This window comes from Girardinichthys multiradiatus, chromosome 7 (genome assembly GCF_021462225.1).
Source record: "Girardinichthys multiradiatus isolate DD_20200921_A chromosome 7, DD_fGirMul_XY1, whole genome shotgun sequence".
NCBI lineage: Eukaryota > Metazoa > Chordata > Actinopteri > Cyprinodontiformes > Goodeidae > Girardinichthys > Girardinichthys multiradiatus.
In genome coordinates, this window is record NC_061800.1 from 30,971,716 (window position 1) to 30,995,842 (window position 24,127).

The following is a 24,127-nucleotide window of genomic DNA, read 5'->3' on the forward strand; positions in this document are numbered from 1 at the left end:
GGAATGATCTGATTTCTACCAGGTTTTTAAAATTGTTTAAATCTAATCTCAAATGTACAAAACAGCTACAATTTATTGAACAGAAAACAAAAAAGTTATGTTTGGAAAACTAAACGCATCCTTGCTGCTTCTACAGGATTTAAGAAGTGAACATGTTTGGAGAAATTCAAACACAGCACATCGACACAAACACCTCACACCAACGTGTGAAACACGGTGTTGGAGGGGTGATGGTTCCGACTCGTTTCTCAGCCGCATGATCCAGGATCCTTGCCATCCTTGAGATGTGATCTAAAGCTTGGAGCAACCTGGGTCAATAACAGCAGCAAATCTACGACGGGTAGCTGAAAATAAAAGAGCTGTGGTGCTGCAAAAGCCCAGTTCAAATCCAGACTTCAGTATGACTGAAATGCCAAGGAGGGACCTTCAGAGAGCTGTGAGGAAATTAATGTCTGTGAACCTCGTTGAACTAAAGCACCGTTGTAAAGAAACATGAACTGAAATCCTCTAACTGATAAAGAGAAGCTGAAAACAACTAATTAAGGGTTACTGCTGTTTTTTAACCCTTCTTTTTCATTTTGGCCTCATCTTCGTTTTATAAACAACAACAGGGTGGAACCTGTGTTGTTGTGGACTTCAGATAACACCTAAATCATTTTAGAATCACCAAAGAACTGAATCTTTTATTGTGTTCTGATACAATAAAAACCTATAGCTGAAATATTTTCTTATTACAATGAATGTTTTTCAAGTTATTTGTACTATAGTGACCCTCGGACATCTTGACCTATTTAGAGACAGATTTGAGGCGAAAACACCCATACATTCTACAGTTGTTCTGTTTTAGAGCACAGTTCCACTTTTGTTGTCACTCAAAGCGCTTTAATATGTTGTAGAACTGAGTTCATTAAAAACAGGCAGCACATGAAAATATGTAATCTATTTTTCCATTAACGGTTAAAATAAAAGCTAAAAAACTCCACTGGCCTCATAGCTGTGTTCGTCAGAGCACAGTTTCCCCAGCGAGATCTGGGTCTTCACCCTGCGGACGGCGCACTCCTTGTCGGAGAGGCCGTCAGACTGGGTGGAGATGTCGATGGGGATGTCCGGTGTGTGAGACAGCAGCTCGTCCAAGTGCTCCTCCTGACTGGCGCTCAGCCTCTCCAGGGGTCCGCTGTGCGAGTGGTCGCTTGTGTTCCCCTCCTCCCCGTCAGACACCGACAGGTTCTCTGAGCTGAAGGTGGAGTAGGACTGGAAGCTGCTCATACAGCGGTGGGGCCTGTAAGGAGTCATGGGGGAAATCATTTAAGTATATTTTTTAGAGTCGTAGTCTTGCTTCATCTTGATTATGATGTGGAAAAGTTGCATTGATTGATTTAACAGTATTATGAGACATTAAAGGTCAGCTTGCAAAGTATTTTACCTCTGTCGCCTTGGAAACTCCACTTCACTGTCCACCTCTCCCTCCTCCTCTTCAGATGACTCATCACCACCCTGAAAAGAGAGGCAACAATGGCTGTTAATAAACAGATACTGACGATACAGACACAGTGCCTTAAAGTATTTATACACCACCTTTTCACATTACTACCTTAAACTTTGTTTAGTGTATTTTCATTGTTAGAGCCTAGCAAACGTATTCATACCTCTTAAGGTTTTTTGTATTTTTTCCCTTACAGCCAGTTTTTTTATGGATTGTTTTTTGACAGTAAGCTGACAGAAGAGGGATGGAGAGAGGGGGAAGACATGCAGCTAAGGTTGTCGGGAGACAGACGCTTTTGAACATGGATTGTGCATTTTTACCCCTGTGCCAGTGCCGCGCCTGTTTTTATGGATTTTATTGGGATTTGTATGTGAAAGATAAACACAAAGTATTGCATAACTGAATTGAAAGGACATTTCTTGATGGTTTAAATGTGGGATATGTATGTCCCTACCAGCTTTTACACATCTAGACACATTTTTTCTCAACATGGCTTGTAGCAGACCAGTAGGTTTGCAGTCACGTCATAGTCTTTCCATTTGAAGACTTGAACAGTGCTCCTTGAGATGTTCAAAGCTTTGGATATTGTTGTACAGCCCAATCCTCTCTAAACCTCTCCACAACTTCATTGCTCTTTGTTCATGAATGTTCTTCAAAGCACATCAGAGGCTTTCACAGAACAGCTTGATTTATACTGAAATTAAATTACACACAATTTCCCAAATGAATACCTTCTGAAGGCAACTGGGAACATTGAAATCAATTTTGGGGCATCAGAGTAAAGCGCGTTGAATGCAAATGAATGCCACGCTCTGTAATGACGCTCTGCAATGATGCAGTACTTGTGTTGGTCTATTAAATAAAATCCCGGTAAAACTTGGTAAAGTTTGTGGTTTTAATATCACAAAACGTGAAGTAGTTCGAGGGGTGTGAATATGTTCGTGCCGTGATTCAGGGCTGCTCACCTTTCCGAGTGGTCTGAGGGTGCGGGGCAGCGCAGAGGGCAGCAAGTGTTTGGACTGGGTGTGATCCTGCTCCTGCAGGGCAGCATTACTAGTGTCTTCTCCATTTGAGGCTGCCTCTTTATTGGGTGGACCCAGAGAAGACTGGTTGCTTTCTTGGGTGCTATGCAGCGAGTAGTGCGGTAATTCTGGTTGGCGCAGTGTGGGAGGCGTCTCCTGACAGTGCAAACAGCCGGGCAGAGGGTGAGCCTGGCAACAGGGACATAGTGAACCAGCACCAGCACATGGTATGGGGTTGGAGCTGATGGATGCATTCACAGCTGTGGAAATGAGGTCAGGGCTAGAGTCAGAAACGCGGCGTTGCAGGTGGTCGGTCTGAGGGCTGCGGAGGGGGGCAGCGGGGCCAAAGTAGCGCAGATTGTTGGCACAGTTGACAACGGCCTCCTCGCGACCTTTTAGGGGAAGAAACTGTCCCTCAGCTGATGGGTGGTTGCGGTGATGATGATGGTGATGGTGGAACGGTTCTTGCAAAGACTGGATGTCTTCTGAGGCTCCGGCAACAGGCTTCGAAGCGCCTGGGAACTCGTTGTGGCTTCCTTTGCTGTTGGCCCGGCGGTGGCGAGGTTTGCTTCTGTAGCGGGTCTTCCCGGGGGGCGTGGAGACTTTGGGGCTGGCCGACAGAGGTGAGGGTGAGGGAAAAGGGTCAACGCTGGGAATGCCGTCAGAGCGCAGCAGGTCCGGCCTACAAGAGATGCATTTAGGTTTTACAGGTTATGACCAAATAATACAATCTGTTTTAGACTTTATCTGCTTATTGCACTTTCACAGAAATAACTGAAAAAGCAGCTTTGCTGGGGAACAACTGGGGAAGAAAATTAAAATAGTAAAACAAAGAAAAGACAGTGCCCTCCACAATTATTGCTACCCCTGGTAAAGATTCGTCAAGAAGTTTACTGCAGGACTCAAACAGATTGTATTTTAAAGAGTTCATAATGCTGCACCCTATAATAATCTTCAAAGCTTATTTAACAAAACAAAGCCTCTGTAGAGTGTTTGTTGCCGAAAAGCTCAATCACACAGAAGCACATGGTTCTAATTTTAAAGTCTCAGGTTGAGCAAAAAATAAAGTTGAGCCCAAAATTCTTCATACACTCGACAGATTTAGAGTTTAACCTCTTAAGCCCCACAAGCTTCAGGTTCTTTTTTTTTCTAGGTTTATTGCTCAAACTTCCCTTAATTAAACATAGACATGTGTGGTATCCTATGAAACATCAGACTCTTGGCTAAAAGCTGATGTAAACCATTTCTACGAACACCAAACACAGTTAAAACTACAAGCAGTTGAATCAGAAAAATGCAGGAAGTGAACGCACTGCACTCTACAAAATGGATTCACCGGAAATCTCGGCCTCTGCTTCCTGATTGGTGGGGTTGACGTGAAGGACGTGTAGATAACTTTATTCTAGTGGCTCTAAGGATGAAAAGGAGGGATCATTTGTGCAATTCGGCCAATCCAAACTCGAGTTATTGGCGTGCGTAATGCAGGTTGTTAGTGTAAACAAACACTGAGTATGCTGTACCACAAAGCGCAGTCGCCACAGCTGTTACGCACCGGACCTTCCTACCTCTGGCTGTTTATGTACTGTGGTTATCATTTCGCATGTTCGAGTGTTTGTTTTTGAAACACAATGGCTTCTTGCACAAAGTTCTACACCGTCGCTGAAGCTTTGGACCTAATTACAATGGACTGCGGTACTGAAGTCTGTGCAGAGGATTCCTCATCTGAAGACGAAGACCTTATTTATCCCGACAAGATCAATGATGAGCTGGATTATGCAGTTCCGCCGCTTGAAAGGTATGTGATTTTAATTTTATTGTGAAATACGTTTAAAGATTGATTTTCTTTTTACACTAGTTCTTTGTGATGTCTCGTAATAAATGGATTTGTAAGCCACACAGTGGAAGATAGTACTGAAATGTTTGCATCTGTAATTAGTCCCGACACACCAACCTCCACCTGCCCGGTTAACAAGGGCGTTGTGAACACATACATTCATTCCTAGTTATTTTATTTTTAGCAATGCTGTTAAGTCAAGTCAAGTTTATTTATATAGCGCTTTTCAGCAACAAGGCACTCAAGGCACTGTTACGTATTTTATTGCGAAGATTGGTTTTTTTGTTTTTACACTGGTGCTTCCTGTTCAATAAATGTGCTCCAGTATGATTTAACATAGCATTTTCTTGTTCTATTGAAAATTATTAAAAAAATAAATGTGGATAATAAAACCTAAAAAATCCGAAACAGGCTGTTTTAGACATGTAAAAATGTAGTTTATTACATTTTTCAAGTAAAAACACAAGAAACCTCCACTTTTGCAGATGGTGCCAAATTGTGCCATATGGTGCCAAAAGGAAAAACGCCTACGTACGTCTTTACTAAAACCTCGGTAACTTTGCTTTGGTATACCTCAGCTGCATGAAACGTTGCACAGGTAATGTCCACAAGTTGATTTAGGGTTTTCTAAAGTTTGTAGCCTTCTTCATGATATTTCTAAAAGGTTTATATACTGTGCAATGCAGGAAACGTTTTGGCGAGGGAAAAAATCTTCATTTTTTTCTGTGTGCCATCCTCATTATCTGTGAAACAATAGCTGCTACTGTGATATTTACACTTATGATTGAATCTCCAGAGTGTTACCTTTAATTTGACACCAAGCTTATTTAAATAGAGTTTGTAGTTGCTGAGAAAAACTCTATTACATTTGGCCATGTAATTTTGAGCACAAACTTCACAAAAACGCTTTACAGTAAAGTAATAATTTTTTTTTTTACCAACATCTTTCTTCTGAGTTGAAGTAACATTAATGTTTTAAAGTCTTGACTTGAATTCATTCATAGCTAAAGATTAGGGTGATGGTGAGGAGCCCTTTAAACTTCAAAGATCAGGAGATCATCATCAAAGGTGTCATTTGCAGTTGGAACATGCAAAGGGCAGGTCAGCCAATGTCACCAATAAAGATTACTTAAATGTTCTCTTGTCTTTCCCATTTTGAATGGTTTTAAGAGAAATCTGACTCTGTGTATGTCATGGAAACAGAAGTCATACATAAAAGTTCTTGACACTCTGATCTTAAAAAAGTAAAGGTTAATAATATTTATTTCAAAGTGATTGTTAGGGGTGCCAATACGTTTGGTATCTGTTATTTTATTAATTAAAAACAGGTATTTCTTATTAAGGAATAGATGATGCCACTGCGATTAAAGATGCATTTATTTAAAGGCTTTCTGCACAACTATAAAGGTGGTGCCATAATACTTTGGGATGGACTCTATAACTTTTGCAAATTGATGTTTTCTCTCACTTTCTTTCCCTGATGAAAGCCGCTTCCTGTTTTCACGAGCTACAATGTAATAATAGATGGAAAATACACAGAACGGCTTTTTAGTGCAAAATTTTAAAAACTCAGGGGGGAAGGGTTGTTAAAAAAAGAAAATTCAGATGTGACAGTTACAAAAATATGAACTTTTTTGAATTAGTTTATGGGGTTTAATTTTTGTCTACATGTAAACTGGTTACTAATTTAAGGATTTGTTTTTTAGATAAATGTTTTCTACACTAGTTTCATACAAACAACTACAGGTCCTTCTCAAAAAATTTGCATATTGTGATAAAGTTCATTATTTTCCATAATGTCATGATGAAAATTTAACATTCATATATTTTAGATTCATTGCACACTAACTGAAATATTTCAGGTCTTTTATTGTCTTAATACGGATGATTTTGGCATACAGCTCATGAAAACCCAAAATTCCTATCTCACAAAATTAGCATATCATTAAAAGGGTCTCTAAACGAGCTATGAACCTAATCATCTGAATCAACGAGTTAACTCTAAACACCTGCAAAAGATTCCTGAGGCCTTTAAAACTCCCAGCCTGGTTCATCACTCAAAACCCCAATCATGGGTAAGACTGCCGACCTGACTGCTGTCCAGTAGGCCACTATTGACACCCTCAAGCAAGAGGGTAAGACACAGAAAGACATTTCTGAACGAATAGGCTGTTCCCAGAGTGCTGTATCAAGGCACCTCAGTGGGAAGTCTGTGGGAAGGAAAAAGTGTGGCAGAAAACGCTGCACAACGAGAAGAGGTGACCGGACCCTGAGGAAGATTGTGGAGAAGGGCCGATTCCAGACCTTGGGGGACCTGCGGAAGCAGTGGACTGAGTCTGGAGTAGAAACATCCAGAGCCACTGTGCACAGGCGTGTGCAGGAAATGGGCTACAGGTGTCGCATTCCCCAGGTCAAGCCACTTTTGAACCAGAAACAGCGGCAGAAGCGCCTGACCTGGGCTACAGAGAAGCAGCACTGGACTGTTGCTCAGTGGTCCAAAGTACTTTTTTCGGATGAAAGCAAATTCTGCATGTCATTCAAGGTGCCAGAGTCTGGAGGAAGACTGGGGAGAAGGAAATGCCAAAATGCCAGAAGTCCAGTGTCAAGTACCCACAGTCAGTGATGGTCTGGGGTGCCGTGTCAGCTGCTGGTGTTGGTCCACTGTGTTTTATCAAGGGCAGGGTAAATGCAGCTAGCTATCAGGAGATTTTGGAGCACTTCATGCTTCCATCTGCTGAAAAGCTTTATGGAGATGAAGATTTCATTTTTCAGCACGACCTGGCACCTGCTCACAGTACCAAAACCACTGGTGAATGGTTTACTGACCATGGTATCACTGTGCTCAATTGGCCTGCCAACTCTCCTGACCTGAACCCCATAGAGAATCTGTGGGATATTGTGAAGAGAACGTTGAGAGACTCAAGACCCAACACTCTGGATGAGCTAAAGGCCGCTATCGAAGCATCCTGGGCCTCCATAAGACCTCAGCAGTGCCACAGGCTGATTGCCTCCATGCCACGCCACATTGAAGCAGTCATTTCTGCAAAAGGATTTCCGACCAAGTATTGAGTGCATAACTGTACATGATTATTTGAAGGTTGACGTTTTTTGTATTAAAAACACTTTTCTTTTATTGGTCGGATGAAATATGCTAATTTTGTGAGATAGGAATTTTGGGTTTTCATGAGCTGTATGCCAAAATCATCCGTATTAAGACAATAAAAGACCTGAAATATTTCAGTTAGTGTGCAATGAATCTAAAATATATGAATGTTAAATTTTCATCATTACATTATGGAAAATAATGAACTTTATCACAATATGCTAATATTTTGAGAAGGACCTGTATGTCAATATCTGTTAATATTTCTTTCCACCAGTTTCTGCTTGTATTTTTCCAAGATGAAATAAAACAAAATCTTAGCATTTTAAAAAGAAAACATAAATTAGCTGCTGGGTTAAATTGCAGACCTTTTAGTAGACGGCATCCCAGGTTTGTGTGAGATGCTTCCTTTTTTCTTGATGAGCTTTTCAACAGCGTTGGACCTGACGATGGGCCGGACCAGGTGACGTTTGTAGCTCCCCGGATATTTCTTCTCCACTGCCTGTTCTCTCCTACAGAGACAACAAAGGTTTGTTTGGTTTCACAGGATGGGGATGTGAGGGAGAACGAAAAACACTCGCCTTACAGGCAGAGGCTGAAATATTCCTCCAGGAACAAAACCCTTGAAACTTCAGATCAAATTTTTAGAGTTGTGTTTACAAAGCAACATCATAGCAATTGACTCTATATATCGCTGGGGAAAGAGGAAACACTGATGCAGCACCAGCTAGTAAAGGCTTACTATAAGGAAATGACAGTAAGGCGAAACAACGCCTTCTGCACTGAAAAATATATCTCCGTACTTCATCAGTTCCTTCTCTCGGACCTCCAGCTGCAGCATGATGGCACTGAGCTCCATGTAGAGGTTGTTGGCTCTCTCCAGTTTTCTCTCATAGTGTTCTCGGATGTCCAGAGCATGCCTGAAAGAGAAAATGGGGGAAGAAAATCAGCATTATATCTATAAACCAGCGTCCTGTTCACCACCTAAATTCATCGTCTTTGTTACACAGACCTGAGTTCATCCCTCCTGCGACGGATCAGCTCCTCGTCCAGCCTGTGGATGCAAGTGCCTTCACTTTTGATCTTCTCAAAATGCTTCTTCACCTCCTCTCTCCACTCAGCCTGTAACATAAATGGAGTAAGAACCTGAAAGTTCAAATGCCTGCAAGCAAAACTAAAGGTTTGAACAGTACTTTCACATTTTTCAAACTTTAGTGTATTTCATTGGGATTTTATGCGTTAGAGCAACACAAAGTAGTGCAGTGTTGTGAAGTGAAAGCAAAAGGATACATAGCTTTTAAGATCTTATACAATAAAAATCTAAAAAGAGTGGTTTGCATTTGTCTACGTACCTCTTAACTCTGATACCCCTAAACAAAATACAGTTCAACCACTTGCCTTCAGATGTCTCCTAATTAGTAAATAGACTCAGCTTGTGTGTAATTTAATCTACAGCGGTTCTCTGAAGACATCGGAGGTTTAGTAGAGAACATCGGTGAACAAACAGCAACATGAAGACCCAGGAGCACAGCAGACTGATCAGAGTTAAGGTTGTGGAAAGTTTATAGCAGGGTGAGGTTACAAAATCATCTCCATAGCTTTGAACATCTCCCAGAGCACTGTTCAATCCATCCATTAAAAATAAAAAAAGAGTATGACAGACCACAGTGACGACTATTATTCATGAATCTGGCCTTTATGGAAGAGTGACAGGGAGAAAGCAATTGTTGAAAGAAAGTCATAAGAAGCCCATTTGCAGTTGCCACAAGCTCCTTTTTGGCCTGCAGGGGAAACACTGTGCGTGGCAGTAAACCAACCCTGGACATCTTCCTCACCACACAGTGAAACATGGTGGTGGTGGCAGCAACAAGCTGTCGGGATGCCTTTCATCAGCAGGGGCAGGAAATGTGGTGAGAGTCGATGAATGAGAAAAACTAAATACGACTTGATGTGCTGAGCTGTTGAGAAATAACCCAAAACGCTTGGAGCTGTGATTTCAGCAAAACGTGGGTCTACAACTTATTGATGCTAATGCACATCACGCTTTTCTGACTTTAATTTGTGAAAAAAAGTGCAGAACTATGTATCCTGGTCCTTCTACTTCACAATCCCACGTTACTTTGTGGTGGTTTTTCTGATAAAATTCCAAGGAAACACAAAGATGTTAAACAAAACCTGAAAAAGTTGCTGTACTGTGTGAAGTGTATTCAGCAGGCATTTTGTCTGAAATCCAAACCTGAGATTTGAAGTAGGTCTCCTGAGGAGTTCCTAAAACATCAGCAGAGGCAATGTCGAGATGGAGGAGAATCTGACGAAAGGAAGGCCTATTCCTGGGCTTGCCTTGCCTGGAATTAAGAAAAACACTGAAAGAATTAGGACTGATCTCAAAGTAAAAACACAGCAGATGTCACAGTATCAGGTCCAAACTCACCATGTTTGTTTCATGAGGATTTTAAATCCATCTGGGCAGGTCGAAGGGACAGGAAGGTGTAGGCTGTTGCTGCCCACACCCCAAATGATGGCGGACGAGTCCACATCTTTGTAGGGTATTTCTCCTGTGAGCAGTTCCCATAACACAACTCCAAATGACCTGCAAAACACAAGGTAAGAAAGACTCAAGTCTCAACATCCCCCAGATGGCGCCAATGTCTGATTTCAGATCTCATCAATTGCAGCAAAAAAAGCTTTTATCCCCTTTTCTTTATTAGACTGTGAACATATTTAAATATTTAAAACTCACCAGATGTCTACTTTTTCAGACACCGGCTCGTTTCTTATGACTTCCGGGGCCATCCACGCCACCGTACCCGCAAATGACATCTTTGTACTTTTATCGCTGAGCTCTTTAGACGTTCCAAAGTCGGAAATTTTCACAGTGTCGTTGTGGGTCACCAAAACACTGAAACGCAGAAAGAAAAATGTTACAGAAAGAGCTGATTTAGGCTAAACTATTCAGTTTGTCGATGAAGCTTCTTCCCTGATATTCCACTGAATTTAAAGAGCTAAATGGTGTTTTTTGTGGCATACTCAACTGTTTTCTTTTTCAGAATAGCATTTCTGAATCATCCCATTACCTAAATGAGACTGACCATTTACAGTGCTTTCAGCCAGCTATCATTTTGCTGACTAATACAGTGTTTGCTGCTGCAGCATGATGATATTGATTAGAGAGACAGAGCTACAGACACGACTGCAGAGGATGAGATAGAAGGAGGAGGAGCAGAGCGCCGTGCTTTTATTAACGGTAGCATTTGAGCAAATGTCACACTGTAAAAAGCTGAAGGGATGAATTGTTGCTGCAGCTTTCATCCAAAACATCTCAAATGGTATTACCGCAGTTCCTACAAACTGATTGTCAAATTCTAAACTAAAATTACAGGAGTACCTGTGTGGTAACAGCTAAGCCTGGGGGGACGTTTTTTTTACCCCCTTATGTGACAATAGCAGTAAACCAGCGGCTCACTTGGGAGACTTGAGGTCTCTGTGGATGATCTTGTGCAAGTGTAGGTAGTTCATGCCACCGGCGATGCCCGTGGCCCAGTCCACCAGCAGCCTGGGGGTCACCTTCCTCCCAGCCCTCAGCACTTCATACAGCTGACCCTGGGCGCAGTACTCCATGATGATGCAGTAACAAGGCGCCTGGGTGCACACCCCTCTGATATAGACAGAACAGGAAACATGTTTAAAAACCAGCATTAGGTAACAAATACAAAATTCTGCTTCTAGACCTTACTTGAAACTGATGATGTTGGGGTGCTTGAGCTTTCGCAGGGGTTTGATATCTGTCTCTTTCTGCTCCCGCACTTTCTTGATGGCCACTTCCTCAGAGCGAAACTTGCCCAGGAAGACGGCTCCCTGTGCACCGCTGCCCAGCCACTGTAGCTCTGAAATCTCCTCAAACGGGACCTCCCACATGTCTGCAATCCAGTTAATTACATTTTATCATTCTGTCAGCTACACTACTTTGTCCTGAAGAAACTATTCTTTGTGTTATTGGTTTATTTACTCTGTAAGAAGAACAGCACCTTTATACTAATCTTATATCTCTAAAGAAAAGCACAGAGCACTCAGGTCTTTGTCAGGTTAGCTTGAAGAAGAAGGATATTTTTACAATCTATCCAAGCAGGTAGTTTAAACATCTTTTTTAGACAGACCACCTTTTAACTGAGATCATTTGCAACGTATTGGCAAACTATGGCTTTAGCTAAATAATGCAAATGATCAAATGGAAAATCTTACAAGGACAGCAGAACTTTATTTCACGAGTTAAATTCACTATAACTGAAGCTCAGTGTGAAGACGTTGTTTCTTCTTAACACTCACCCCCTTGAAAAACGGATTTGCTTGTTTTGTTGTTGTTTTTTTTTCAGTTTTGTACGTTCTGTCACACAAAGTGGAAAAGAATGTAATCATTTATCATGGTGTTCTTTGTTTACATCACAAAAACATGCATTTTAAGAGGTGCGTCTATAGCTGCTTTGGACATGGGCAACATGGGCAGTTGCCTGGGTGGCAGTGGAAGGAAGCTGTGAGGCAACAAAAACGGAATAAAAAACAAAATAGATTTATCTCTCAGGAGTTTTGAATTATTATTATCATTAATAGTAGTATTTACATGTGCAGGAAGTGGGGGAGTTGGCACCCCCCTGCACTAATTTGCTTCAGACATTCAATCAGATCAACATGTATGTTGAGACACTGCTTATGGCAAGAGTGTCTCAGCGCTTTGTTTTGCTACGGTCAGCCAGGAAATCTGAAGAAACGACATAATCACTAACTGGGACTACTTCTGTTTACTGTATGTCACTTAGACGTGCAGATCAACATCAACGTAATGCCGTGCACAACGAACTACAACTCTTTCCCTGTTGTGTGCTGCTTCACTAGCAGTGATGATCAGGAGAAGTTATGCTGCCTCACTTTCCAGCCCACTGCATGGCTGAACAAGGCAAAGCTTCAGCCCATTTGTTCCTGACCTCCACGCACATCCTTTAGCCTGCGCATCAAGTCTATACAGGCAGCCCTGAAGCAAGGTGACTCTACCTTTACCCACGACCTTAATTCTAACCGACAGCAGCACAGCAGCCTCATACTAAAGCTGGGGACAGATATTCAGATACGGTTTCAGGAGTATATTACAAGACAGACACGTTTGATTGTTTTCTCAGAAGAGTTCAAGGGAGAGCCTTTTAATTAAACAGAGAGGATTTAGTTTGTTAAACCGACACCGTGCAGAGAGGTGAAACCAAGAGCTAACCTTGCTGTTGAAGCTTGTATTCTGTGGAGTAAGTTTTCCCAATAATGTTCCAGACGGGCCGAAGACAGCCGAACAGCCCCTCCAGGAAGCCTCCTGACCCAGGCCCGGCTCTTTGGAAGTGCAGCTTAATGTCGTCAGGGTGACGCGGGTGGCTTGGTCTCCCCTCTCCGCTGTGGTCCATAGGACAGTCCCCCTCCCCCATTTGCTCATCCATGCCACTCCCACACCCACCGTGCTCACAGGAAGCTGGTGAACCTGCTTCCTCCTGCTCTTGCTCCTGCAGCTGGAGCACGCTGTTGTCAAAATGTCCGCCTTCGCTCCGTGTCGAGTCCACGCTCAGGGCTGTGTTTCCTGGGCTGATGCCCCCCAATACAGAGTCCTCATCCTGGCCGGGCGTGTGAAGGGGAATGGGCAGGTTTGTTGGTGGGGCGAGGTCTGTGATAATCTGAGGAGGTAAAGTAGCAGGCAGAGCCTGAGGAGGCTGGGGTTGGACATTAGGAGAGTTGGATTTTTTCATGGCGTCCCCAACCACGGTGAGTTTAAGCTCCTCCTTCAGCTTCCCCACCAAAAGACTGGGGCAGGAGGTCCAGGAAAGCACCTCTGGGGAGCTGCCCATGGTGTCGTGCATGTGAATAAGCAGCCCAGTTACAGTGGGAGGGATGCGTCCTAATGCACAGGTTTCTATGGATGCTGAAAATCACCTGCAGAATAAAGAGGAAGAGGGGTATAAGAAGACAATTTTTACTAATAAAACACATGATGACACAATTACTTCCACAAACTGAAACTTTATCCTCTCATCTTCTTTCACAGATCTGAGACTGAGAGAGGCTACATTAATGATTATTATTTCAGGCCATGAAATGCAAACATGGCAGAGTGGATCACCCAAGAGAGGCTTTAAATCAGCACATGAACAGAGTGAACACAAACAATACTGTTTAGAGAGGGAAACCAAACGCAAACAGCTAGACCAAACCAACGGCACACAGAGACAGATGAGACTGGAGCTTTTCTGGGATCTCTGTGACCAGTAACAGTACAGAAAGTATTAAAGGTTGAGAGCAAACACATCTGGCACATACGGCCCATTCTCTCTGCTCAACCAGCTGTGCTGACCACAGCTTCTGAGGTACCAGAACCACAAAACACTGCAGCTACTGAGGTACCAGAACCACAAAACACTGCAGCTACTGAGGTACCAGAACCACAAAACACTGCAGCTACTGAGGTACCAGAACCACAAAACACTGCAGCTGCTGAGGTACCAGAACCACAAAACACTGCAGCTACTGAGGTACCAGAACCACAAAACACTGCAGCTACTGAGGTACCAGAACCACAAAACACTGCAGCTACTGAGGTACCAGAACCACAAAACACTGCAGCTACTGAGGTACCAGAACCACAAAACACTGCAGCTGCTGAGGTACCAGAACCACAAAACACTGCAGCTACTGAGGTACCAGAACCACAAAACACTGCAGCTACTGAGGTACCAGAACCACAAAACACTGCAGCTGCTGAGGTACCAGAACCACAAAACACTGCAGCTACTGAGGTACCAGAACCACACAGAACTGCAGCTACTGAGGTACCAGAACCACAAAACACTGCATCTACTGAGGTACCAGAACCACAAAACACTGCAGCTACTGAGGTACCAGAACCACACAAAACCGCAGCTTCTGAGGTACCAGTACCACAAAACACTGCAGCTACTGAGGTACCAGAACCACACAAAACCGCAGCTACTGAGGTACCAGAACCACAAAACACTGCAGCTGCTGAGGTACCAGAACCACAAAACACTGCAGCTACTGAGGTACCAGAACCACACAGAACTGCAGCTACTGAGGTACCAGAACCACAAAACACTGCATCTACTGAGGTACCAGAACCACAAAACACTGCAGCTACTGAGGTACCAGAACCACAAAACACTGCATCTACTGAGGTACCAGAACCACAAAACACTGCAGCTACTGAGGTACCAGAACCACACAAAACTGCAGCTACTGAGGTACCAGAACCACAAAACACTGCAGCTACTGAGGTACCAGAACCACACAAAACTGCAGCTACTGAGGTACCAGAACCACAAAACACTGCAGCTACTGAGGTACCAGAACCACACAAAACTGCAGCTACTGAGGTACCAAAACCACAAAACACTGCATCTACTGAGGTACCAGAACCACAAAACACTGCATCTACTGAGGTACCAGAACCACACAAAACTGCAGCTACTGAGGTACCAGAACCACACAAACTGCAGCTACTGAGGTACCAGAACCACAAAACACTGCATCTACTGAGGTACCAGTACCACACAAACTGCAGCTACTGAGGTACCAGAACCACATAAAACTGCATCTACTGAGGTACCAGAACCACATAAAACTGCAGCTACTGAGGTACCAGAACCACACAAACTGCAGCTACTGAGGTACCAGAACCACACAAACTGCAGCTGCTGAGGTACCAGAACCACATAAAACTGCAGCTACTGAGGTACCAGAACCACACAAACTGCAGCTACTGAGGTACCAGAACCACACAAACTGCAGCTGCTGAGGTACCAGAACCACACAAACTGCAGCTACTGAGGTACCAGAACCACACAAACTGCAGCTACTGAGGTACCAGTACCACACAAACTGCAGCTACTGAGGTACCAGAACCACATAAAACTGCAGCTACTGAGGTACCAGAACCACATAAAACTGCAGAAGCAAAACAGAATTTTACAAAATCAGTATCAACACCTTTTTGGATCTTTAAAGAGAATAAACACTTAAAGACAGAATTCACAAGAAATAACTGTGCCAATAAAACTGGCAATCTACCCAGAGATATCAAACAGGGGTTTCCTTCAGTACAATAATTAATGAAAAAAGTATTATATTGATTTGTCTAAACAAAAAAAGCATCATCAATCTGCTCTAGGCTCAGAATCCTTATTCAAATACTGTTAAAGATGTTAAGGATCTAAAGTGATTCTTTGGAATTTAAATTTAAAATTTTCTATATTTTTAAATAGTTTTTACATTTGCTTTGATATTCCTGACATTTATTGGCACATGTTTCTTTTAATTATTGCTTTATCATGTTATTTTCTTCAAATTATGATTATGTTTATTTCACTTGCTTTGCTGTATTGTCTATTTTACCTACGTGGACAAATAAAGTAACCTGAAGACTTGTTCCAGCTGGATGGAGAATATTGATTCAACAGAATATAAAAAGACACTAATAAAATATTTATCCCAAAGTCACAATTAGGTTTTATGTTTAAATAAGGTAGTTCAACATGACATGTTTTTTTTTTTTTTAAAGAAACTGCTGCCCTGTGAAAGCAAAAAAGCAAAATAAAAAAACAAAAACCACATTGAATTAACATTAATATGATGCAAAAAGCAAATGACATTATTTTCATTCTTTCTGCTCTTTATCTTAGTGACCTGCGGCCAGATTCATTTGTAACACTTTATGTCAGGGTGTCTTTATTTCCAGCACTGCCTCTAGGAGCTTTCAAGACTGAAAATGCTCAAATATTTCTTCACACTGTGGCTTTGAACTAGCTGCAAATTATGCCACATACTGAATTTTCAGCTGTACAGATACCTGGATCCTTGTACAAATAATAAAAAACCAAAACCTTCACAACCTAATTAAGGTTTTCTGCAGGCAGCAGAAAAGTGAGGGCAAAGATAGAGAGCATGTGAAAACAAATGAGATCAAAGTCCTTCAGGGAGGACACAAAGCTTTAAGTTGGCTTTTTATGGAGAAAAGGACAAATATTGTCCAATCATAACTCCTCCGGAAACAACTCAGTGCAGACGTGTTTGATGTTCAAATGCTATAAAACTAAGACTCATGCATGCATTCCTGATGAAAATAACGTCACAAGAAGGAATAAAAGTTGTAATTAAGCTCATCAAAAGGACTAGAGATGCACAGAGACATTTACCATATTTAGATTGATCCGCCCTGATTGGTGAACAGTTGAAAATGAAAACGTTTTTATCTTTTTCTGATTAGTGGACAAACCAAACCCAAGTGCTACTGACAGCATCCCTCTTGGATCTGAAATATGTTACTCAGTGAAAACGACCCAATTCTTTCAGTATCAGTGAGTTGTTTAAAGTTTATTCAGAAGATATATAAAGCTATTTAAAGTGAAGCTGTATTTTTTCCAAAATATTACAACCTGTCTGCAGTTTATCCGGGCTGCTAAAGAGCCAGAGAGAGCAGGACTTTCAGCAGATAACAGGAAGGCTGAGCAGAGCACGGCAAAGTTCTCTGAGATTTCCTAAAGTACATCCTCTAGGGGACATGACTGTTTAGCAATGCTAACAGTGCTAATCGTTAATAAGAGATGCTAAAAAGTGTTTAAAAATACAACTCTTATTTTCTCTGTTTAAGTTTGTAAAAATCTGTTTTAAAGCTACTGTTTTCTCACACACAGTATGACAATATTAATCATTTATACACTATAAGTTATTGACCATTTATGGCAGGAAGAGTAGAAAAACATTTAAAATGCTGTTCTGATATGTTATACAATGGTTCTTTAAGATAAGTCCGAATCAGTTAAAATCGGTATCAGCCGCTCAAAGCTTTAACTGGAGATTGAAAACTGTTCATAAATATCTGATTAATGCGTCTTTACAAAAGGACTTCAAAGGGACAAGTTAAAGCTCATCCATTTAAGGATATCCATTCTGATATAGTACTGTAAAAACCTGCCTTAATTTTTTTATCTGTTTTACTTCCAGCAGCCAAACTCTTATTTTCTTTGTAAGTGGTTTTAATAAACAGTTATTAAAGTTAAAGAAAAAGTTGGAAAGATGTTCAGAAAGCCTGGAGAAGTATTGATTAAGACCTCTTTAAAGGACTACATGAAATACTGACTGCTGGAAGAAAAATATCAATAAATAAGGAATAGGAGAAGATTTCTTTTGCCCACTTCTGTAGCTGCTGTTTGCATGTTTGTGCAAAACCATGTAGTATATCTCTGTGTATCCACTGGAGGTAACCTGAGCGCTGTGAGAGTGTGGCAGCTGCCAGCAGCTCATCTATAATGCAGGTGTTTGTCGAAGCAGGCTGCTGAGAGTGCAGGGAAGGAGAGAACGCTCTCTCAGGTATCCAATAAATCCGTCCCTTCCGAAGCAGAGACAAATGAGCCATGCGAGTCGAAGGCCGGTGGTGTAATTCCACCTCGCAGACAATCCTCAGACCTGGCCTTCTGACGTTGACCCTGCAGCGGGTGGATGTGGCTGGCCGGGCAGCGGCATAAAGACATACCCTAACCTCTGTAGGCGAACTGAAACTCTACAATTATCCCAGCTGATTAATGACCAGAGAGCACAGACGCCTTCCAATCTTTTATGTCTGTTTCCCGACACCAAGAGGAAGAAAGAAACCTCTCGCTCTCTTTCATCAATCTCTAATGGAAGATCTGGATGGAAAGGAGACAGAGGGTTTCATTTACGTAGTCATTTATTTACAGAACGTTCCGAAAGACATTGTGACTGACAACAAGGGCACGTAAATTGTTCCTCTGATGATTAAAAAATAGGGTTTGGGAAACATGGATATTGGTTCAGCAGAGGACACAATGCACATCCTAAGCAGGATGAATATTATAGAGAAAGAGCTAGATGGGGAGGGACAGAGGGGGAGAAATTTTCAGGAGCTGATCCTTTAATCCCTCCACAGGGTTACAAAGACATGCTCGAACAAACACAGATCCTGGTTTTTTAATTATTATTTATATACGTTTTCCTCTTTTTAAAAAGGCATCTTCATGCTTTATGGTTTGCAAATGTTTAATTAGAGATACACTTAACTCAAGGGAGCAGCAGTTATTGTATCCCTCATTATTTGAGTGTCTTGTGTGTGCAGAGCAGTTGGTGGAGGTGCAGGGGAGGGGATCAGGTTCACACACACATGCCCTGGGCGTGTCTGGCAAGATCCAATAATCCCACTACTCCCAGCAATCCACTGGGGAAGGCAGTTTATTTTATTTGTTGCAACGCTCAGCAAATGCCTGTGTGTCTTGTATCTTTACAAACAGCAGCTGAAACGTCCAGCAGGTTTCAACACAAGAGTGGAAACTCTGCACATCAACGAACATAATATTTGTGCTCACACCCGAGCAGCAGTCGAATCATCTGCGTCTCCGGCACTCCTCTCCTCATTAGCAGGAGTCCTGCTGGGACCCACCCAGGGGGAAAACCTCCTTTCAGGTGACAGCTGTGCCTCCAACAAAGAACCAATTTAGCCTCCATCCCACCTAATCAGTCACACGTTACCATGTCGACAGTGCATCCACCCTGACCCTATGCTGGCAGTGACATTCAATCCCATTCAGTCCTCTGGTTTGAAGAGGCCCAAGGCCACACTCCTGAAGTCATCAAACACAGAGAACCAAAAATGTTGCTTGAATAACAACAATAAGGCTTTTTGAATGAAAGATGCAACATTTGGATTAAATTTATCTGCTAATTGCACTTGAATCCAGTGCCTTCAGAGGTCACCTAATTACTAAACAGAGTCCAACTGAACCGACAGGCTGAGCAAGGAAAGCTTTTATCAAAGAAGCAGCAAAAAGGTCCATGGTTACTCTGGAGGAACTGGCGTGAGTCACAGTTCAGGTGACTTTCACAGATCACAACTGTTTGTTGTAAACTCTACAAATCTGGCTTTTATGGAACAATGGCGAGAAGAAAGTCATTGCTGAAAGAAAGCCATAAGAAGTACTATTTGTGGCTTGACAAAAGCCGTGTAGGAGAAACAGCATGTTCTGATCAGATAAGACCAAAACTGAATTTTTGGTCTACATGCAAAACACTGCAAGGTGGAAAAAAGACTGCTCATCACGCTGGATACACCATACACAGGGCGAAACATGATGGTGGCAGGATCATGCTGTGGGGACAGAGAAGCTGGTCAGAGGTGATGGGAAGAATGGCTGAGCTGAATAAAGAGAAGAGCAAAATAACAACCCTAAAAATACAATCAGAGCTACAATGAACCGAACAATGAACCGTAGATCAAAGCAAACTCGTGTTACACTGGCCCAGTCAAAGTCCAGACCGAAATTTAATTAAGAATCTGCCAAAAGGCTTTAAAACTCATGGGAACAGATAATCTCCATTTAGGATGATACAGCTTCAGCCATCATACAAAGAAGAAATGGCAAGTTTCAGTCTCTACATGTGCAAAAGCGGGAGAGGCATAACCCAAAGACTTGCAGCTGTAATTGCAGCATACGCTGATTATGGAAAGTATTGACTCAGAGGGGCTTCAAATGCCTGCCACACCTTTCAGATTTGTACTTAAAAAAACATATTTTAAATCAGAAAACCATGCACCCTTCCACTTTGCAATTTTGTGCTACATTATATTGATCTATAACATAGAATTTCACTAAAATACACTGGAGCTTGAAGCTGTAAAGTGACAAAATGTAAAAAAGTTTAGAGTCAGACAAGTAGAACATATAAAGCTCATTTCTGGGACAAAAACCTGCACTACAAAGTTCCTGTCCCGCTTGGCCTCCTCTCTTGAAACAAACAGATGGTGAGAGCTGTGCTGGGCTCCACCGAGCATGTGATAGTCTGCTTTTCAGGGTCATAGTTGAACAGCTGAACTCTGATATCTGTACTTGTTTCTCCAGAATATGGACCATTCAAGGTCTCCGTTCACTGTGTGAGTAAACAGCTATAAAACACAAACCATATATACAAAATTCACAGAGGTCAATGTTATTGTTCAAATGGACAAATCCAGAAGGTATTCAGATGTTTAAAAGCTTTTGACTCTGTTTTGGCCCAGTTTTAATTTTATTACAGGGAGAAATCAGCTGATGGCTGGAGAGGAAAGCAGGCCAATCAGCACAATGACCCTCACCTAGGGGTTAGACTTAGGATCAAACAGGAACATGGTCAATGCTGTGGCTGGAACCACAGGGAAAAGACCAGGTGGGGATGGTCTTTTCTGGGAAAAACATAAAGAACAGATGGATCAGATGGAGGTTAAGCAAACCATGTTCTCAAAGCTCATTGATTCAACATCATGTTCTGAAAAACTCAACCAAATGTCTGACAAAGAGAGGCCGTGAATCATTAGCACTCCAAACACACACAAGATTGGTGCCTCAAATAGCCTCAGCTGGTACCAGCCAGAACTGGAGAAAATAAATAACTGATGAAAAGACACGTCAGCTTCATTCTCCAGGCTCTTAGTGAGGCACAGCAGCCAGAACACACAAACACGCAGAGGCCAAAATCCTGCAACTACAGACAGGTTACAGGACAAACTGTGAAATAATCTAAATCAAACCCAAAATGTATAAAAACACACACAAGATTTCAACCTTTCATTATTTATCAAGCAAAAAAGGAGTCAAAATGTAAAAGCAGTTTATGCCAAATAAAAATATACCCCATGATTTAGTACTTTGTGAAACCAGCAATAATTTGAAGAAGTTTTCGTTTGTCAGTCTTTCACATTTTAAGGAATGTTGAACAGACAAAACTAATGATAAATATTCAGCTGCTCTGTTAAGACATGTAGCCTCTTCTTTAAACTAAAATACTGTGGTAATCACATGAGTACAAGATGTCCTGATCCTGTGGCTGAAAACGAACCCACATCATCACCCCACCACCACCTTGTTTCATGCAGTGTCATCTGTCTAAAGGACAATGTTTCAGAAGCCTCGTGGTTCATTTAAATCCAAGTCATCCATCCATCTATCGTCTATACCCGCTTATCAGTGCAGCGTTGGGGAGGGCAGGTGCTCCTCTCCAGCGGTCATTAGGTGGGAGGCGGGGTACATCACAGGGACAAACCCAAATCACTCTGAAAATATTTTTTTTTAAGAAAGAAGAGTTTTTGTGCTGGCAACAAACAAGCAATACTTGATTAGCTCTTTTCTAGTTGTCCTGCCATAAACTTTAACTTACTATCTAAAGCCTGTTTAGTTTGAGATGTAGCTCTTTATTATGCAGTTTTGCTGAGAATTGCCCTGTTTGTAATGTTGGAGTGAATTTGCTGGAATGTCCATTCCTGGGATGATTTGCAGCTGCCTTAAATGTTCGCCACATTCAACAGTGATGAAGATTATTACTCAATTTGCTTTAGGGGCCACCACAATGTGTACACAGACTTTAACCCGCTACACCATGAAGGGACTATCTCAGAACTGAAAGAGGATGTACTTCTTTTGCCATGATTTTATTTTCTGTACTGTCCCCTTCAAGCACCATGTTTTCAGACTTAAATTTCCAAAGTTCTTGTACTTTCAGCCCATTATTAAGTGTGTATAAACACTTCCCTGTGAATTTACGATGGACGTTTCTACAGACATAAGGCTTTAAATATGGAACCTGCAAATAGACTGTTAAGAAATCCATGGCTGGATAATAAGCGACTGAACAGAAAGACAGATACACGTTTAGAGAATACAAATATTATTCTCTAATTTATTTTCCCATACTTATTCAGAATGGGAAACCTCTCTATAAAAAGAGTTTGAAATCAACCTTTTCAAGCCGTAGTTTTATTCCCAGTAATTAATGACAAAAGAAGCTCCCTATAATCAGATTCCTTCATACAGAGGTTACATTTATTTTATAGATACAAAGACAGCAAGGCCAAAGAGGTGATGGAGAGAAGGATAGGTCCCAAGAAAATGCAAAATACAAGAAGAAGACTAGAGCAAAAAAATATGAAAAGAAAAACAGACAAAACTGACTAGTTTGCTGCAGCTACTGTTGCTGCCTGCAGCACAATGCTGTACCGAACAAGCTCTAATGGGAAAGCCATCCAGAGCAACAACAAAGGGCACAAGAGGAGCCGGCTCCATGTGAACTGGGCCCGTCTGCCCTGCGCGACCAGGAGACAGCAGCACGCTCGCACCCACGCACACACACAAAACAAAATGCTGCAACACCAGAGCAGCTGCTGCCACAACAACTCCCCTTGTGCTCTTTTAATGGGATGGTCTGCCTGGCCCGCTAACAACAAGGAAAGAGACGGACAAACATGCATATTGCAAGAGGCTGGCTGAGACTGACACCATTTCTTTGAATGGATGCAATATGGAAATCCACAGCTAGCTAAAAAGCTGAAAAGTGGGCCATGTGTGTGCAGTGGGACCAAGTCTGCTACAGCAGAAAGCCTGGAAATCAATTTACATTAGTGCTCCTGGTGGTTCCAAGCTCTCTATGATCCCTGCTTGCTCTTAAGAGACACGGGTGTACCTCTCAGAGGTAAATCAGCGGAAGTAAGACATTATACATTTGATTCTTGTCCTATTTTTAAAAAAAACGGAAGGACAAATGGATGTGCTCCACCCCTCCTCTTCCTCCCCTCTAAAGCCCGACCGCTGGCTATTCATCCTCCACAGTTATATAAAAATGCTTAGTAGTAGAGGACAGCGGTAGGCACACTCTGAGCTTTCCAGCTGCCAAGCAAATTAAGAGAGTGGTGAAGATGCAAACGGGGAGGCAAGACAAAGATAATAACGCAGGCAAAGTGGGCTAATTAGGGTTAAATAAGAGACTCTTCATGAGTGCGATTTGTGCATAAAAACAACATTAGCCCAGGAAAATCCAGTCATCCAGGTGGTACTTAAATAATCTGGTTGCATGAATGAAAAAACAAAGCTGAGGTGGGGGTGCGAGTATTTCTTTAACCTATATCACCTGTCCTTCAGAGGGCATGGATAACACTGCATCAAAAAGCAGCAGCAGCGTCACTGCCGAGTCTAAAATAGCTCCTGCACGCACCGACGCACGACTGCTCAAGAAACTCCTGCAGCACCGCTGCTGAGCAGGCCCTAAAACCCCAGACATACACAAACAGCACGAATACAAACAAGAAAATACCCTTTTTGTATGCATGTGTGATAAAAGATTAACTGCAAATCAGTGAAGAGGAGAGGTACCTACACTTCACAGAGACACGGCTTTAGAAGGTTCCTCACAGCTCAGATTCAAGGTCCTGTCACCGCTCTGAGGCAGGGATGGAGGACAGTTAGAAAGCCCCAGAGAGGATGGCTGAAAACGATGAAGAAACACCCAGAAAGGGATAGATGGGGAAAAAAGACAGGCATGCCGGTGACTCCTGCAGCACCTGGGCTGTGAGTGGGTGGGCGGTATGAATCGTTTCGGTGTCGCTCTGGTCCTGCTCACGTCACACTTTTCATGAATGGAGGTGTCTGACGCAGCAGAGGACACGGCTCAGAGAGGAGGAGGGATGAAGAGGGGATTTGTGGGAGGAGCAGATAGAGATGAAATGAAAGCAGAGGAGAAGAGAAAGAGGAGGCGGCAAGGGAGTGTGTGTGTGGGAGGGGTTGTATTTCAAAGCAGCACCAGCTGGAAACAGCAGGTTGGGCTGCAGTGGTGTCTCT

The 24,127-nt window shown here is 42.3% G+C and overlaps 1 protein-coding gene across 3 annotated transcripts in view; it reads right to left on the reverse strand.

Annotated features, from left to right (window-relative positions):
- si:ch211-45c16.2 (mitogen-activated protein kinase kinase kinase 13) overlaps positions 1-24,127 on the reverse strand; it is a 51,078-nt gene that overhangs the window by 4,529 nt on the left and 22,422 nt on the right. For 2 of the 3 annotated variants that reach the window (XM_047370691.1, XM_047370692.1), the window contains exons 3-14: positions 12,700-13,400; positions 11,176-11,359; positions 10,906-11,097; positions 10,183-10,341; positions 9,874-10,032; positions 9,679-9,787; positions 8,455-8,564; positions 8,246-8,362; positions 7,811-7,954; positions 2,449-3,187; positions 1,424-1,494; positions 988-1,279 (exon numbers count right to left, since the gene is read on the reverse strand). In XM_047370691.1, the coding sequence (XP_047226647.1) occupies positions 988-1,279; positions 1,424-1,494; positions 2,449-3,187; positions 7,811-7,954; positions 8,246-8,362; positions 8,455-8,564; positions 9,679-9,787; positions 9,874-10,032; positions 10,183-10,341; positions 10,906-11,097; positions 11,176-11,359; positions 12,700-13,327 (2,904 nt within the window). In that variant the 5' untranslated portion in view covers positions 13,328-13,400. Of the gene's footprint in view, positions 1-987; positions 1,280-1,423; positions 1,495-2,448; positions 3,188-7,810; positions 7,955-8,245; positions 8,363-8,454; positions 8,565-9,678; positions 9,788-9,873; positions 10,033-10,182; positions 10,342-10,905; positions 11,098-11,175; positions 11,360-12,699; positions 13,401-23,666; positions 23,973-24,127 lie in introns of those variants that run through there. The other variant, XM_047370693.1, reaches the window with a different exon arrangement.